This window comes from Plectropomus leopardus, chromosome 6, assembly GCF_026936395.1.
Source record: "Plectropomus leopardus strain MGB_pleo_1.0 chromosome 6, ASM2693639v1, whole genome shotgun sequence".
NCBI lineage: Eukaryota > Metazoa > Chordata > Actinopteri > Perciformes > Serranidae > Plectropomus > Plectropomus leopardus.
In genome coordinates, this window is record NC_142181.1 from 19,987,348 (window position 1) to 20,004,871 (window position 17,524).

A 17,524-nucleotide genomic window follows, 5' to 3' on the forward strand; every position below is an offset into this window, starting at 1 on the left:
CTGGCTCCCTTCAAAAGTTGAGCAGATCATCCGGAAGTTTTGAATCCACAATTTCTCTTTGAAATCGTGGACTATCACTTCCCAGAAATCCCTCATACATGGACACTCCCACGTATAAGGGGCTTGCCTTTCCATTATTGCTTATATAACACACCTATGTCGCCTTTGATTGGAAATAATGACGGCTAGTGCGGTGACTGCAATAGAAATAAACCTGTTATTGCTTTGAACATCCATCGCCATGCTTCTTTGAATGTCATCGCAAAATTGTGTTTTATTGACATTTTGAAAATATTGCTTAAGTTTCATGCAAATCTGTAGTGGAAACCTGCCTACTGTCAGCTTTTCTTGGCATATTGGCATATTCATAGGTTCATGCTGTCCATGGTAAATCTTATAATGTTCAGTTCATTATAATCTTCTCTGTCTCTTTCTGCCCAGCGGGAATAGGGAATCCGCAGCAGTACCACCCAGTGCCTCTGACGGGCCGTATCCAGATCATGAGTAACGGCTCTCTGCTCATCAGACATGTCCTGGAAGAGGATCGTGGCTTCTACCTCTGTCAGGCCTCCAATGGTGTGGGCTCAGACATCAGCAAGAGCATGGTCCTCACCGTTAAAAGTGAGTATACAAACTCGCACAGGCTAATGTAGCAGTTTATGAGTTTTCCATGGCATAGATGACTCCAGTGTGGCCATCTGGGATGCTCCAGTGCTCTCTATCGGTCTTCATGCACACACTCGCTAACTGTGTCAAACCAATGAGCCAGCTCTCACTACTCTCCCTGCGCTCTGTGGGCATGAGCTCACACACATACATGCACACTGATGAATTGGTGGAGCAAAGGTGACCATGGAGGCAAGAGTGAAACAATAAAGAACAGTGAGCGAGAGAAGGGTGTGTGTGTGTGTGTCTGTGTCTGTGTGTGTGTGTGTGTGCGTGTGTGCGTGTGTGCGTGTGTGTGCGTGTGTGTGTGTGTGTGTGTGTGTGTGTGTGTGCGTATGTGTGCGTGTGTGTGCGTGTTTATGGGTGTGTGACAGGCAGTGAGAAAGCGAGCAACTAAGCGATTGATCTTTTGACTCTTGGGATCTGTCTACAGACAATCAAAAACACTTTGAGCTTAATCATTATCTGCAATCAATCTCTCTCATCCTGCCCTCGCTGTCAGTAACACCCTATGTAATGCAATTTGAACATGCATGGGGAAAAAATACACACACACACACACACACACACACACACACACACACACACACACACACACACACACAGATTGCTGGCAAGTCAAGAGGGCAATGTACTTTGCAGTATACAGCACTGTGACCTTACAAAACAGCTATACCCTGAGAAGAGATGTTAACACTTCATATCTGTCTTCTTTTGACACTTGCACACAAAGAACACATATAACCAGCTTCACTTAAATACAACCACTAGTTTCACCATGTTCTGTTATCACAGGATTCCCCGCTCTCTCTGTCTCTCTCCCTCTTGCTCTCTTGCTCCTGCTGGTGTTAGTGTTATTGATTGAACCGTTCCTCTCCTCTGCCTCCCTCAATTCTGTCTGTTTTGCTCAGCGGAGAGGGAGGAAAAGGGGAAAAGAGGGAGGGTGAGATGAATAAGTGATGAAAACAAAACAGCAGAATCCTCCTCAGATCGGTATTGTGTGTCAGTGTGTGTGGTGGCCAGAGAAGATTGTGAGTGTACATGTAAGGTAGAGTGTATCTCTTTCGCCTCTTCATTCACTGAGACCTGCGTGTTAACTATTGGAGAATGAGAGAGGAGGTTTATTGACTTTACCTCATTGACCATAGCTCTTCATTACTCTGCTGCAATGGAACTTGGCTACTCTGAACTCCACCTTTTTAACTTTCGACTGTCCTACCCTTCTCCTCTCCGCTCTTTCTCTGCGTCCTCTCTTTCCACTTAAACCCCCCCTTATTACCTAATACTTAATACCTAATTATACACTTACTCCATCTTTTCCTCCCCCTTCTTCCTCTTTATCTGCCTCTGTCATCTAATTTCCCCCTCATCATCTAAATTGTCCTTAAACTCCATTCTCCTTCTCCTTCCAGTCCCAGCAATGATCACCAGTCACCCCAACACTACCATGGCTAAGAAGGGTCACTTGAAGGAGCTGAACTGCACAGCCAGGGGAGAATGGCCCATCATCATCCGCTGGGAGAGAGGTGACACGGTCATTGACCCTGACCGCAACCCCCGATACTCCATTACCACCAGTCCAAATGAGAAGACAGATGAGGTGTTGTCTACGCTCAAGGTAAGAAGCTCTTATATATGATAGAGCATCTAATTGATTAAATCAGACAGCAATATCTTTACGACTCTTACTCGACATGTGGATAGCTTTTGCTGTTCTCTTTTGTTTGTTGGAGCTCTGTTTTAATGAGTCAAGGTAGCAAAGAGCACATTGTAGTTTATTTCTGTTGCTTGAATTATGTGAAATCACAGTGAGATAAGACAGTGTCAAATATCGTGATTGTGTATTAGAGGTTGTTTAAGGATGATAACAGCCATGACCTGCCTAATACATTGGTGTTCTCCAAGCAACATCATCGTATTTTGTTATGGAGTCCTGACAAACATATCCTGGGAGCAAACTAATATTCATTTCTTGGACATCCAGAGTTGGGATACGGCAGCCTAACATACAAAAAAGGATGATGTCTCTTTATGAATTAAATTAAAATTAAACACACATTTCTGGACATACCGAAGGTCAGAATGTCATGATTCTGCTCCACCACAACATGTTGGTCATGGCAGCCACAGGTTTACCTCTACTGCATCTAAAAACTAGAAAATTTCAGTCATATGTACCATAGTACAGATGGAGATGATGCACATGGTGATGCACTGCTTTCAGATGATGATACTCAGAAAGGGTCACCCTCTCAGCAAGGAGCTCAGTGATTTCAAGAGGAGCTGAGTCAACTGTGTGTCGTCATCATCCAGTTGGTTTGTTGGCACCCGAGTGCAGAAGTAGAAAAAGGTTTTGGAGTGCGTTACTGATTTATCATTTCCATACCTGAGGGCTTTGAGGAAACACCTTTGTCAACTAAAGTGACAAAAATAGCACAGAGGTGTGTCACCACTGGACAGGTAACATTCCCCCTATTGCACCTCTCCTCCCTATTAAGTTTACTGTGCTAGGGCTTTTCCATTGGCACTTTTGGCCGTGCCGAGTCAAACCATGCCATATTGATTTGCATTTTGATTACCAGTTTAAACACACAGAGTCATGCTCGAGATAGACCATCTCCATTGTCAATGCCCTCGACTGCCTCCAAGCTTGTTGTGGTGACATCACATGGGCTTTGTCATTATTATTCAGTGTCAACTTTCCGTAATGATTCAGCAATAAGTTAAAATAAAATGCATCCCAAATAAAGAAATTGTCAGAAGTGAATATGGCAACTTCGACCACTCCATTTGTTTTTATTGGGTCTCCTGTATGACATAGGCTTAAGTGAAGATTGGATCTTCAAGCACTTAAAAAATGCATTTGAATTTTAAGTGGCTTATGTAACTGCAAATATTTTCTTACTTGGATAAGAAAAGTGGTGGAGTGTCATTTTGGCGCATTCTAACAGCACCACACCTATGCTCTCTAAACATTGTAAGCAAGCAGGAGGAGATTAGCATCTGGCAACTTTTCATGTAGTGCCAAGAACAAATTTTAAAAAACAACAGTACAAGAAAGTTGCTGACCACAAAAACACCAGCAGGGCAGGCAGAAAAACGTTTTGTTGATTCAAAGCACAAGCCCGTCATCAATTAAAGACACCTTTAAGCAGGTAGTCCTGTTGTTTGGAGATGCAAATCCCTGCCAAGGCAAGCCAAGCCAGCAAGTGTGTATGGGCAAGGGCTATGAGTCACCTAAGTACCAGATATGCACAGTAGAGGAAAAACTCTTACCTGGCCTCTTGCCCATCACAAAGCTGTGCTTCACACAGTTTTCCCGCACAAAGATAGAGTTGTTTGTCTCCATGTCATTTCTCTTTCTACCTTTCTCCCTACAGCTAAAGCCAGCAGAGCGTGAGGATTCAGTTTTTTTCTCCTGTCATGCCATCAACTCTTATGGAGAAGGACGAGGCCTTATCCAGCTCACTGTGCAAGGTAACCACTCCTGTACAAATGCACGTACCGTACCATCTGCTCTTTATATTGATAAAAGCTACACAGTCCTGCTCTTCCTTTTTTGCAACCAGAACTGTCTCACTTTTGGTGCTGCCTTCTCTTCCTTTATTTTGTCTTCCTCCCTTTTTTCCATCCCTCAATTTTAAATCCTTAGAGCCTCCAGACCCTCCAGAGTTGGAGGTGCGGGAAGTGAAAGATCGCAGTATGAATCTCCGCTGGACGCAAAGATTTGATGGAAACAGTGTCATTACCTCCTACGATATTGAGTATAAAAACAAGACAGGTATGTGAAGAGTGTATACTTCATTTTACAGAAAATGAAGATAGAAAAATGTTATACTCCACTGAGCAGTTGCCCCCTTTTTTTATTATTTAAAACACTGCAGAATATATTGTAAATGACTGTCACAGACAAAATACAAGCATTTTACAGGACTTTTCTGTGGTAAGATTATAGAGGGAAAAAATAAGACTTCATATTGTGTAAGAGTGAAAAAATACACATTCCCACATAAATAATCTTTTTCTTGAAGTGGGAAAAATGGTGACAAACTCTGTAAGTCAAAAATCTCCTCTTTTTTTTTTGAAAGACACTTGGGAGCTGAAGCACGCCACTCGAAACATCTCCCCCACCAACAATCAGGCCAACATAGTGGACCTTCACCCTGCCTCTGTGTACAGCATCCGCATGTACTCTTACAATTCGATAGGCAAAAGTGAGGCCAGTAAGGAACTCACCATCAGCACAGAGGAAGCACGTAAGTATCTTGTCAACACTGCACTAATATGAGCTAATATTTCACTTATGCTTGCAACAGTAGCTCTTAGTCAATGCAACTGTGTTGCCACCGACATCTGTCCTTGATAAGAATTTTGTATTGAAACTCTGTTTCAATGAAAGAAAAAAAAAAAACATCTTTGAAAGTTGTAGATAAGAATATTTTAGGGCCACAAGACTGACTTGAAACAAAAAAAAGCCTCATAATGTTTTTTGACAGTAGTAAAATGCCTCTGCCTCAACCCCTCTGACTCTCTGCAGAGCCTGATGGTCCTCCTATGGAGGTAATCCTGCAGCCAGTGACCTCTCAGAGTATCAGGGTCACGTGGAAGGTAAAGTATTACATTGTCTGCCTTCTGACCAGCAATCTTCTTCCTTAAAGATTATTTGTGTAACATTTGACTTATCTCACCCAATCAAGTTTTTGCTACTTGTCCTGATTCCTTTTCTGTGCATTTTGTTTGTGCAGGTGGGTGAATGGTCATGTACTTTGTGAACAGGAATACATTATGTCAGTACAATGTTTCTGTTTTCCCAGGCTCCCAGGAAGGAGCTGCAGAACGGGGTGATCCGTGGTTACCAGATCGGTTACAGGGAGAATGGCCCAGGCAGTAACGGCCAGTATAGCATTGTGGAGATGAAGGCCACCGGAGACAGTGAGGTCTACACCCTAGACAACCTGAAGAAGTTTGCCCAATATGGTGTGGTTGTCCAGGCGTTCAACAGAGCCGGCACAGGGCCCTCCAGCTCCGAGATCAATGCTACAACACTGGAAGATGGTAAGGACTTGATAAACAACACACATCTCAACATGTATATAAAGGAATTTATTGCCCCTTGGTGTGTTTCTGAGTGTAAATGGGGTATTTTACTGACCAGCAGCAAAAAGGGAAACAGGTTAAACAGCATGATTCATTAAATACAGTGAAAGAGTAAATTGTCATACCTGTGAAATATTACCCTGTCTGCTTTGGCTTTGATTTACACTTACTGCACTTTTACTGTTGCCATTGTTCTTTTTGCTGTCTGGCTGTCTGATCCATGCCAAATCATGCCATGCTTTGTAACGTAAAATTACTACATTCTTTCTCTTCTTTCAACTAGAATGAGTGCTGGCTGCTGGCATCCAATTGCTTTTCACAAATATCAAGGACACACATAGTCTCATAGATGCAGGACACATTCAGCATTGCTGCAGAGAGGATTAAGTGATCTGTGTAGAGTGAGACATGCAAAGATACTGCCATGCTCATTTATGGCTATGGGGTAGTTTGGCTAAACGAATGAATAAATAAATTAATGAATGAATGAACTACAAAAGCACTTGTGGAGCAGAAGCCCCATCCTAGGTTGCACAATCCTCAACAATGTTTAGACATTTTATAAAACTGCATCCAGCTGCGAGTACACATAAAATGTGCATACATGTGCTAGATTTTTACTCTGTTTTGGTAAGCACAGTACTATTAAAAATGCACAAAAATGTTCAATAGCTCCAAGTCTTGCAATCTTAAGGTTTTTTTTTAAAAAAAAAGTTCATTCTTCCTGGATTACATACCTCTATCCTGAACAAAACCTTTCCAGTCACCTTATACCAAATTTCATTGAATTTGATTTGATATCATGTTTACACATAGAAAACCTTTAGCATGATATCAAATCAAATTCAATTTATAGTCTTGTAGAAAAGTTATCCCTCTCAATAACCACTTATGACCCACTAGAAGTGTGTGATGGTGTATATAACTGCAGAGATCCAGCCCTCTGCCGGCAATTTCTTATTTTCTTCTTATTTTGCTATGTTTGGGTTGTTACTGGACACAGTGTGCAGTTGAGGTTTTATAAAAGGGAGCATCTAGGTGCCAGACCGGAAGACATCCAAAAATTGCACACAGCACCGAAAAAGTGTAAAGATAGCGAGGCAAAAAGCCAAGCAGACAAAGCAAGGGTTGGCTTTCACTTTCACTGGTGTTACTGTTTACACAGGGTCTTTGTAAGTTCTTAAAATGTCTGAATATGTCTTAAATACAATTTCATAAATATTTGGCCCTAAAATTAACTAAGTAGTCTTAATTCTGAATTTGTTAATTGACAAAACATTTTATTTAATTTTGATTAATATTTAATTATCCATCAAGCTCTTCTGCATAGAAGTTCAAATGTATCCTTAAACCTACCACTGAACCTTATACAGTTTTTACTTTGTACTTGGCAAAATGAAGATGAAGCTAACTCACTTTAACCAACTCTGCACAGGACCAACCAAATACAATAACTATTTACTTTTATATTTACCTGTGATGCATGAATAAGAAGGAGATGTCCAAAAATCAGTCTTAAACATACTTAAAAATTGTCTTAAACATTAAATGTAAGTGTCTGATAGAGATACTGTTAAAAACTGTAGTCCACAGTACCAAAGTATGCCTTTGACTAAAAGATAAAGGGCCAAAAACATCCACAAACTCCTTCGTGGAAGGACTGACAGGAGTAACTTCTTAGATCTATATTTTTAATCAAAAGAGTTTTGTTTTTGTTTGTTTTTCTAAACATAAGTGATCACAAATCCAATTACTCTCAAAAATATGAAAATGCAAAAATGTGTGTGAGGCTGAAGGAAGTCTTGAGGGATTGATGGAAGGGGCTGGTCGAAAGGCAATAAGAGATTAGATCACTGGACTGCATTTAGTTTGTGTATCAGACTTCCAGAGGCTCTAATTTATGAGGCAATGCAGCTTTTTCCTTTTATTATTTTCTTTAAAAGCCATATTTTCTCTAGCATTAATGGACTTGACCACAGAGGAAGGTGACATGTTAACAACACACCAATAAATGCACTGTATTTAGAAAAAGAGGTTGTGCTTCAACAATTACATTCTTAGTGGAGAACTAAATCCAAAAAAGCAGTGAGCTTTTTCCAAAAATTAAAAAGTTTGTACATCTCAAGTCTTCAAGCCAAGGAGGACAAAATACTTACAATTCACTCATTTATTTGACCAAATAAATTTCAATTTTTTAGAGTAAGCACATCAATAAATGCATCTTTAAAATAAAAAAAGATACTCAATTCCATGTTTATATCATCATATTCTCTCAAGCTGACTTCAAATTATTCGTCATGTGCTCTTTGTTCATTAGTGTTTAGCTACAGCTAATTCGACCAATTCATGTTCTGTATCAACACATGCCACCTCTCTAAATCTCTATCACACTTCATCCACAATTGCTTTTCCTAGTTTTTCTCTCTGTGGAAACAAACACACACACGCACACACACACCTACCTACACACAGACACACAGACACACAGACACACACACACACACACACACACACACACACACACACACACACACACACACACACACACACACCTACCCACACACACACACACACACACACACACACACACACACACACACACACACACACACACACACACACACACACGTCACATACATACTTGTCCACCCAGTGAACAGTTGGCTGAGCCCCATTGGTCCAGAGTAGACAGAGCCCTCCAGTTCTTCCCTATGGCTGTCACCGTGGCGACAGTGATATTGATGGCCATTATGATAATAGTGATAACAACAAGCATACTAAAAATAATTATAATTAGCTTGTCTCTGTGTCTGTCTCTCTCTCTCTTGTTCCCTCTGCTGCTTCCTGCTGTAATTATCCACAGCTGAGCGCATTGTCTCTCTGCTCCCTCTTTTCATCTTTTTCTGCCCTTCCCTTGCTCCCCTTGCTTTTAACTCTCTTCCTCCCTTCCTCCCTTCTTCCTCTGCCCTTCACCCCCATCTCCTCCTCTCTGTAGCCCCAGTCCAAAACTGCCTTTCATTATGTTCCTGTATCTTTTTTTTACTCCCCAAATTATGCACTTATTTATATAATAGGTTATTTTACACATCAACAACCTTGATGTGCTTTCTTCATCCGTCATTTACCCACCTTCCTTTGTCCTTTTAACCCTACATAAGCCCAACTGCTGAAAGTTTGGAGTCACTCAAACCAGCTCACCTTTTTGTCCACATTCTCTTTTAATCTTTATTTCTCTTCTCGTAAAGGTCTGACTGGGAAGGGAGGAACTGGGCTGTGTTTTGTTGCCTTCTAATTATTTAGCCTAAAGGTTTATTCATGCAAAACCCTGTTTTCGGTTTTCTAATCCTCCTTTCTCCTCTCCCTCCCTTCCTTCGTCCTCCTCCCCACCTCCTCTCCCTTCACCAGCTGCAGAGAAATTCCCTGGTGGACTTGGCCCAATCTCTCTCTTTCATTGCTCTCTGTCTTTCACTCGCCTCTCTTCCTCTCTTCCTGCACCCTCCTCTCACAAGTTGACTTCTGTTCATCTTCAACAGTGTGCGTTATTCAAAGCCTGAAAGACTAATGGTCAGTGGTAGCCAATAGAAAAGACACCTGGGCTGGCGGGGACAGAGGGAGGCTTGTACAGAGAAAGAGAGACGGTGGTTGTAGAAATGGGCCTATACATCAGGCTGGATGCATGTCATGAGCTTTTTATCTATCGCTAGCCTGTTTACTGGCTTCAGGTTTGATATGGAAATTTAGGGTTTCAGAGAGGGTGTATTTATTTGTTAATTTATTTATCCATTTATTTATTTATCAGCCAATGCAGTCCTAATTTTGAGAAGACAATGGCAGCCTTTGCTGTAACGTAAGAAAAATTTATATTTTACACAACTAATAACCTCTTAAACCCTACTGACTGTGTGCTCGACCACCAATCACAGATTCTTTTGTTTTTTAAACACACAGATTTTTGCAGATTTTGCTCATTTTAACTAGCTTTGTATTAGAGCAAACAGGAATTGGGCGCCATATTGTTTCCTGTATTGTAAAAAATAAGGCTAAAAATATAGAGAACAAGCTGTAAAATTAAGCAGTGCTTATCAAATACATGCCAAGATATTATTATTGCATGCCTATTTCACCCTTTAATTGTTAAATAAGTGTGTTACCAGCCACCCACAGAATTGTTTCCTGTGGAAAAACTGCCAAACTGACATTATGCCATCCACCAGTGGGAGCCTTTATTAGTCCGGTACAGTGCAGTGCATTCTGGTTGTTGTAGGTTTTCTGTCTGACGAGCAAAAACAAATGCCAATGCCCTTTTCCTCCTTTTTTTTTTTTTTTTTAAGATGTCATGCTGCACCAATTTCACCAAGTATTTGCATCTGTATAGTCAGCCCAGTTGTATGATAAGGCCATCTTTACAGCAGTAAAATACTTCTTAAAAGGGGACATTAGGGTAAAGTTTTCAACAATACCTAATGTAAATGTGGGGAAATGTAGCATTATATATAGACATTATATAGCATCAGAGATAGGCTGGAACAATCTGATACAGATTATATATGTGATAATGAATGTCACAATGTGAAATAAGATCAAACCTCAAAGCTACTTCAAGGATTCAAGGAAACTAGACAATGTTCATATTGTTGGTATTATATTGGTATCATATTAATGATCACATTGTTTAGGCAATGTATCCTAACTTCTAACTTCTCTGTCCTTCTTTGTCTTTAGTGCCCAGCCAGCCTCCTCAGAATGTGCGAGCCATTTCTGTAACATCAGACGAGGCAGTGATTACATGGGCTGAACCCCCCAGGATGACGCTGCATGGCGTATTGAAGGGATATCGCGTAGTGTTCTGGGCTGTCTTTCCAGATGGAGGTGCGTTTAATTTGTCTATAATCCTTTAGACACCATGACTGGTAACAGTTTAACAGTCGGTCTGAAATCATTCTGTCTTTTGCTTATTCAGAATGGGGTGAAATGCAAAATATCACAACCACCAAGGAGCAGGTGGAGCTCAGAGGCCTGGAGAAGTTCACCAACTACAGCATCCAGGTTCTGGCCTACACCCAGGCTGGAGACGGGGTCCGTAGCAACGTCCTGTACATCCAAACTCGTGAAGACTGTGAGTCCACATTTTCCGAATTCTTTCTTTAAAGATAAACCAAATAAGGAATTGTTCTGTCATATGCTTTGACCAAACCTTTGGGGCAGGTCTGAGGGCTGTTATTCTTGGTTTAGGCTGCAGTGCGGGAGGCAGAGAGCCAGGGGAGGCAGAGGGGGTCTTTGTAAGGCTGAGGTTGCTGATTAAAACCTCTTTGTGCTCTGATGTGCCATTACCAGTGCTAATGAGAATTAAGAAGCCAAAAAGTGTGTGTGAGTGTGTGTGGTTAAGGAGCCTAAGGGTGTGAGTCTGTGCATGTGAATATGCGGAAGTGTCGAGGGGCTGTTAAATGTGTGTTTGCATGTGTACGGTGTCTTAGCATTGGTGTGCGTGTTCGGATGCATGTGTGTACATGCGCTATTGTTTGTGTGCAAGTCTAGCTCAGCACCCAGCACAAGGAGAGGGATTAATTCTTTGTGGCTTAGAGAGAATTAATTTTGTGCTTACACTGGCGGGCTGTGGATTACATCCGTATCCGCCTCTCCTCTCCCTCCCTGGGGCCACGCAGAGGAGGAGGCAGGCGTCTGGAGATGGAGAAAATGAGGGGAAAGAGGGAGCGCAGGATAGTGGAAGGGTGGGGGGGAGCATAGATTCTAAGAAGTGTCATTTCAGAAAAGGCCTTTATTCTCTTTTCCTCACTATATCTCCATTTTATGAGCTGGCCTTGCCGCAATAGCTCTTCAAATATGTGTGTTGTGTTAGTCTTTGAGTGTGTGTGTGTGTGTGTGTGTGTGTGTGTGTGTGTGTGTGTGTATGTATGAGTGAGTGTGTGTGCTTATCAGGGGCAAACTGAGTGTCTTTTTTGCCCTGATGTGGGTTGACACTGTGTCCAGGGGCAACCTCTTCACATACGTTCAGTGCTCTCTGTGTCTCCCTTCCCTTTGCCCTCAGTTGTATCTGCAGCATATGGAGAAGTGTTTGCAGTGGAACTGTTCAAACAGACAGTTCTCAGCCTGCCTTTTCTTCTGCGTCTGTCTCTTAAACACAAAGACAGTACTCAGTAAGAATTGGAGTGAAGAAGACAGAGATCTATCATTAACCCCTTGAAACCTTAGCAAAAGGTTTTATTTCTTTTAAAAGAAAGCCAATGTGACAAAAAGCAAAATTGATGGGAAAGAACAAATAAAGTCTGTACACTAGTGCATGCTCCCAAATTTATTCGATTACCTCCACACATGTGATGTTTCAGGCATTAGCCCTTCATAAGACACATGTTTTTACTTGGTGAAAAAACAAACAAACAGCAAAATAATATTTTTTTTGCATCATTTTCTAGTAAATCTAGTAAATTATTCCCTTTTCTTTTAAACAAATTTTAATTTAGTTAAAAAGAGGGGCACACATTAGCAGGTGTCTGCAGCCAAACAGCATTGTAAAAACACAGATTTTTAATGTTTATTCAGTGTTGGTGCCATTTTTTAATGTAGAGGAAGAGACCTTTGAGGATAATTCAGCTCCCAGATAAAAGTTTACACTTGGCACATGAGAGACGTTTCAGCTTCCTGCGTTCTGAAATCCTCAATGATGCCACCAAATTCTACACACTGTTCCTAAAGTGTGAAAAATATTTATTAAATTATATTTTTTTACGCAAACAAGTTGCTGGTCAAGTAAGCAATAATCTAAATTGTGATTTTCACATGGAAACATGATACATTAGCAAAGAAGGTTGATACTGTGTAGTTCTAATCTGAGCTGGGGACAGGTGCAGGACAAGGGACACAAACAGAGGGAAAACGAGGCAGTGCACTTTAATTAATCTGCCAATCATTTTCTCAATTAATTGTTTGGTTTACAGGGTGTCAGGAAATTGTAAAAAATGCCCATTATAATTTCCCAAACCCAAGGCTGACCTTTTCAAATTGCTTGTTTTGCCAAACCAACAGTCCCAGACCCAATGAGAGTCCGTTTACTCTCATAGAAAATAAGAATACCAGAAAACTGTCACATTTCAGGACCTGAAACCAATTGATATTTGGCTTTTTTCTTTTAAAAAATGGTCAAAATATAAGTTTTGCCTCAGTCTCCATGCACATCAAATATTGCATGCTAAATTGCTTGATAAAGACCGTGATGATTATTTATTTAATTATTTTAAAATTATTTTAGGGCATTTTTTTCCGTAACTGATAGGTCAGCTAAGTCAGAAAAGAAAAGTAGGCAAGAGAGGAGGGATGACAACCAGCAAATGGCCAGAGGATGGAATCTAACCCGGGTTGCTAAAGGGGCCTCAGTGTATATGTGGCGCACACTCTACCAGGTTAACTAGAGGTAGTCAAATAGCGTGCTTCTTTTAACTGAGTTGGCTGAATTGCCAACCCCGTCAAAAACACTGTGCACAATCTCACTACACCACACTATATGGGTTGTGTCTGCTGCAGTAGTGGGCCAATCATATGTCACATTTAAAGAATGTTTGTGGTGATTGGCTGCAACCAAAACCAGTATTTTTTTTTCTAGATCTGAATCCAAAAATAATAGAATGCAGGTATTGTTTGACTGGAAAACTTTAGATTATCCTTGGTACTGGTTTATTTTGGTTGATACCTCAAAAGTACTGAGTTCTGATACCCAGCCTCAAACTCAATCTTGCAATATTCCAAATAATACGGGAGGAAAAGTTGAAAATTAGAAAAATTTAAATAATAAGTACTTGCACCAAGTCTGTTCTTTTTCTGTAACAAAACATCCCAGGGGCATTATTCCTTATTACTTATACAATTATCATGGAAACATCAGGAAGGTTATTTTCATTAACCCAAGAATCAAGGAAATTAGATATAAATAGGAACCTGTATGTGACATGGAATAAGGTGTCACTGTTACAAAAGTTAGTTTTTGTTGTTCAGTTAAACATTTGTCTTTAAAACGTGAAAAAAGAAATTGGGGCTGCTGCATGAGGAGGACTGTAATAGTACTTAACATGTTAGCTCTTTTCCAAAGCAGTTTGCTAATTCATAGTCAGACTTTCTGCAATAACTTAAATATTGTAGGCTAAAGCATGGAATACCAACGACTTAGTCAACTACCAAGCAGGTACACTTGGATGATTTTTTTGTTTGAGGCAGCAAAACCAAATAAGCAAATCTCCCCCATACCAGTCCACACCTTTAAAGCTATTAATTCTGTTTACTGTACATGTAGAGAATGAAACCGGTTTATATTTTACTCTGCCCTCCACTTCTCTCTTTGCTCCCCTTTATGATTCAGACCCTGGACCCCCAGCTGGCATCAAAGCTGTGCCCTCCTCCGCCAGTAGTGTCGTGGTGTCCTGGTTACCCCCTCACAAGCCAAATGGAATCATCCGCAAGTACACCATCTACTGCTCCAGCCCCGGGTCTGGCCAACCGGTGAGTTACAAGAGGGGTGCAGAGAGTTTCAGGGTTGACAAGTGAATGAAAGAAGTAAAAAAGGGGGTGAAGAGTACCAATCAAACATGGCTCTTGATGAAGGGGGATTGATCCCTTATTTATGCAGTATACAACTTCTGTTATACATTTTATATGATGCTAAGATAAAAGAAAATTGATTTAAGGACAATGTTCTGCATTTGTGTGTGTGTGTGTGTGTGTGTGTGTGTGTGTGTGTTCTGTGTGTGGTCTAGTGCTGCAGTCTCAGCAAGATGTGTGTGTGAAATGAGCTCTCCTCATACCGCAGTGTGTGTGCGTGCAAGCTCACCCTCCCGCCTCATTTGCATATCTGCGTCTCATCACGTTGCCAGGACAACCTCATCTGTTCATCAACGAGGGCAGAAAACAAGCCGACAGCAAACACACACTTGCACTCATGCACGGAGATGCACACACACTCATAAATGTATCACACATTGCGTATAGAGGTCCATATATATATGCAACTCATGTTTTTATGACAGTGTGAATTCAAACGGAAGAAATATGCACTGCTTGTACACACACACACACACACACACACACATGCACGCATACACACTGACACACAAATGCACTGTATAAATGTACCTATTTAGAATATAGATGCATTTTCTCCTTAAGTCTCTCTCATTTACAAAACACTTGATCTATCTATCTATCTATCTCTCTATCTCTTTATCTATCTATGTATCTATCTATCTATCTATCTATCTATCTATCTATCTATCTATCTATCTATCTATCTATCTATCTGTCTGTCTATCTCTTCTCTTCCTCTTTCTCTCTCTGAAGCCCCCATGCAGAGTTTGGGATGATTACTATGTAAATGAGTGCGACTGGAGAGAGGGAAGGAGGGATGGGGGGGTCAGACACACCGCGCGGGGAGTACTTTTGTTCCTCTTTTCATTATCTCGCTCTATCGTTCCCCGGATCACCGCTATCTCCATGCCGGAGGAATATTTTAATATCCGTTACAGCAACACACACTCTGTCACTCCTCCCTCCCTTTCTCCCAACATCTACCCACCCACCCACCTACCCATTCATCCATCCATCCGTCCATCCATCCCTCTGTCCATGCCACTGCCTGCAGTGGAAACTATAAAGACAAATGTACAGAGACGAGAAGAAGAAGACATTGATATACGTTAGAGTCAGGGGGAGAAATGCAGAGAGGATGTAAAACAGAGGGGGGTACTGGTGGATAGATAGAAGGAGAAAGCAAGGACTGTGCCCCACAGATGACAGGGAAATGTGGAGAGGGGCAGGGGAATGAAGAGAGGGATGAAGAGTGATGGCAGGAGGCGAAGGGAAGGATGGCGCAGTGGGGTAAAGGATAGGCAGAGAGGAAAATACAGAAAAGGACGGAGACAAGAGGAATGGATGATGAACAGGGAACACAGGGAAGTAATAAAAAGCCCAGTGGATTCCTCCATGACGGCCTGCTCATAAATGTGAAAAACAACATGAATAGTGGAATCTATTTGCCCAGAATAAACTGTTCTGCAGACAACAACCCAGCAGGCTAGGACGGAGCTCAGCAACACTGCAGTGTCTTCTTCGACAGTTTTACAGGTCTGTCGCGTTTACCAACTCTTCAAACCGTTTGACACTCATATTGCAGTCTTTATTTCACTTGTGCATGAGCGCCTGTCAGTCAGAAATGCAAGTCAGTGTCAAACTGTAGTAAAACGTGATTTAGAGGGCGGCAGTGAGTGTTAGGTGCTACCTTGCGTGTTAAATTTGTGATTGTGTTTTTCCTATTCTCCATTCATCGCTGAGACCAGCAGCACAATAACAGACAGAGCTTCTGTGCATGTGTGTGTGTGTGTGTGTGTGTGTGTGTGTGTGTGTTTGTGTTTGTGTGTGTGCGTGTATTTGTGTGTATGTGTCTGAGTGTTGGGATACCTGAGGAGTAGATGAAGAGTAGGAGTTGAGCGAATAAGGGTATAATTGGTGGGTAGGTGAATAGTGTTCGGCAGCAGTAAAAAAAAACAAACAAAAAAAACATTGTTTGCGTGTGAGTGTGTGTCTGTGTGTGTGTGTCTGTGTGTTGAAGGGACAGTGATGCATATATGTCTAGACAGCAGACACATGGCTGGGTTAAACACACTGCAATTACACATCCACCTCCAGGTCATGTATGCCACTGTATGTGTGTGTCAGTGTATTCATGTATGTGTATTTGTGCTTGCTTGTGTGTATCCATTTCTCCTTCTCTGCTTGTTTATTGGACTCCTCTCCGTCATTGCTGATGCCTGCACTAGATAGGCCTCATTAGTGTATGACTGTTCGTGATATCTCTGACTGACTCATTTGTCTGTCCCCCATTGTCTCCCTCAGTCTCATATCTCTGTTTGCCCTCCCTGAGGAGAACAGAGGAGAAGAGGCAGTGGGCTTCACTCCCCTCAATCCAACCCCCTTGCCTCCCTCATTCAAGCTCCATCCTTTCACACAGTTTTTTTGCCTTAATATAACATGCACAGGAACCTTTGTACCTTCACCCCCATCCATCCTCCTCTGTTTTCCTGTGACTCAAGAAGAGAGTACAGAGCTTGGTTCACATTAGAATGATGTTCACTCTGTCTTTCACATTCCGTCTTCCTCTTCAGTAAGCTAAAAAAATTATCTTGTCTTTGGCATCCCCGAGATGTAATATTTCATTTTTTTCAGCACGTATGACACAATACTGATTTATTTTTATGAAAGACAGATATTTTATTCTCATGGAAATGTGGAAAATATGTGGATTTTATCTTTTTTTCATGTGTTTTTTTTTTTTTTAATGGGGTTTTGGGAAGTCTTTACAACTGATTTATTTCCTTGATTGTGTCACACAGCGTTCCTACTGTCATGGAATTCCTCGAAAAGTTCCACCTGTTTCCACAGAAAATTATTTTACTTCTATAATATTTTTTAATATTAGGTCCGATGTGTAGGATTTAGGAGCATATATTCACAGAAATTGTAAATGATATTCATGTTTTTGTTAGTGTATCGTCACTCAAGTCTAAGAGTTGTGCTTTTGTTACCTTGATGACAATGAGCTGTTTATTTCTAAATATGGAGCAAGCTCTCTTCCACAGAGTCTGCCATGTTATTCTACAGTAGCCCTGAACAGACAAATCAAACACCGGCACGAGATAGAGCCATTCAAGTTTTTGTGCTTTAGCCACCGAAGCCTTCCTACACACCTGGCTAAATGCAGTGTCAC

At 41.2% G+C, this 17,524-nt stretch overlaps 1 protein-coding gene across 2 annotated transcripts in view; it reads left to right on the plus strand.

Annotated features, from left to right (window-relative positions):
* Positions 1–17,524, plus strand: part of dscaml1 (Down syndrome cell adhesion molecule like 1) — a 147,693-nt gene that overhangs the window by 89,428 nt on the left and 40,741 nt on the right. For both annotated transcript variants that reach the window (XR_015776816.1, XM_088078955.1), the window contains exons 12-21: positions 442–621; positions 2,079–2,284; positions 4,047–4,143; positions 4,319–4,447; positions 4,755–4,922; positions 5,204–5,274; positions 5,481–5,721; positions 10,486–10,632; positions 10,724–10,879; positions 14,129–14,268. Coding sequence is in view for 1 of the 2 variants with exons in the window: in XM_088078955.1 (XP_087935081.1) it covers positions 442–621; positions 2,079–2,284; positions 4,047–4,143; positions 4,319–4,447; positions 4,755–4,922; positions 5,204–5,274; positions 5,481–5,721; positions 10,486–10,632; positions 10,724–10,879; positions 14,129–14,268 (1,535 nt within the window). In the remaining variant the exon portion in view is untranslated. The remainder of the gene's footprint in view (positions 1–441; positions 622–2,078; positions 2,285–4,046; positions 4,144–4,318; positions 4,448–4,754; positions 4,923–5,203; positions 5,275–5,480; positions 5,722–10,485; positions 10,633–10,723; positions 10,880–14,128; positions 14,269–17,524) is intronic.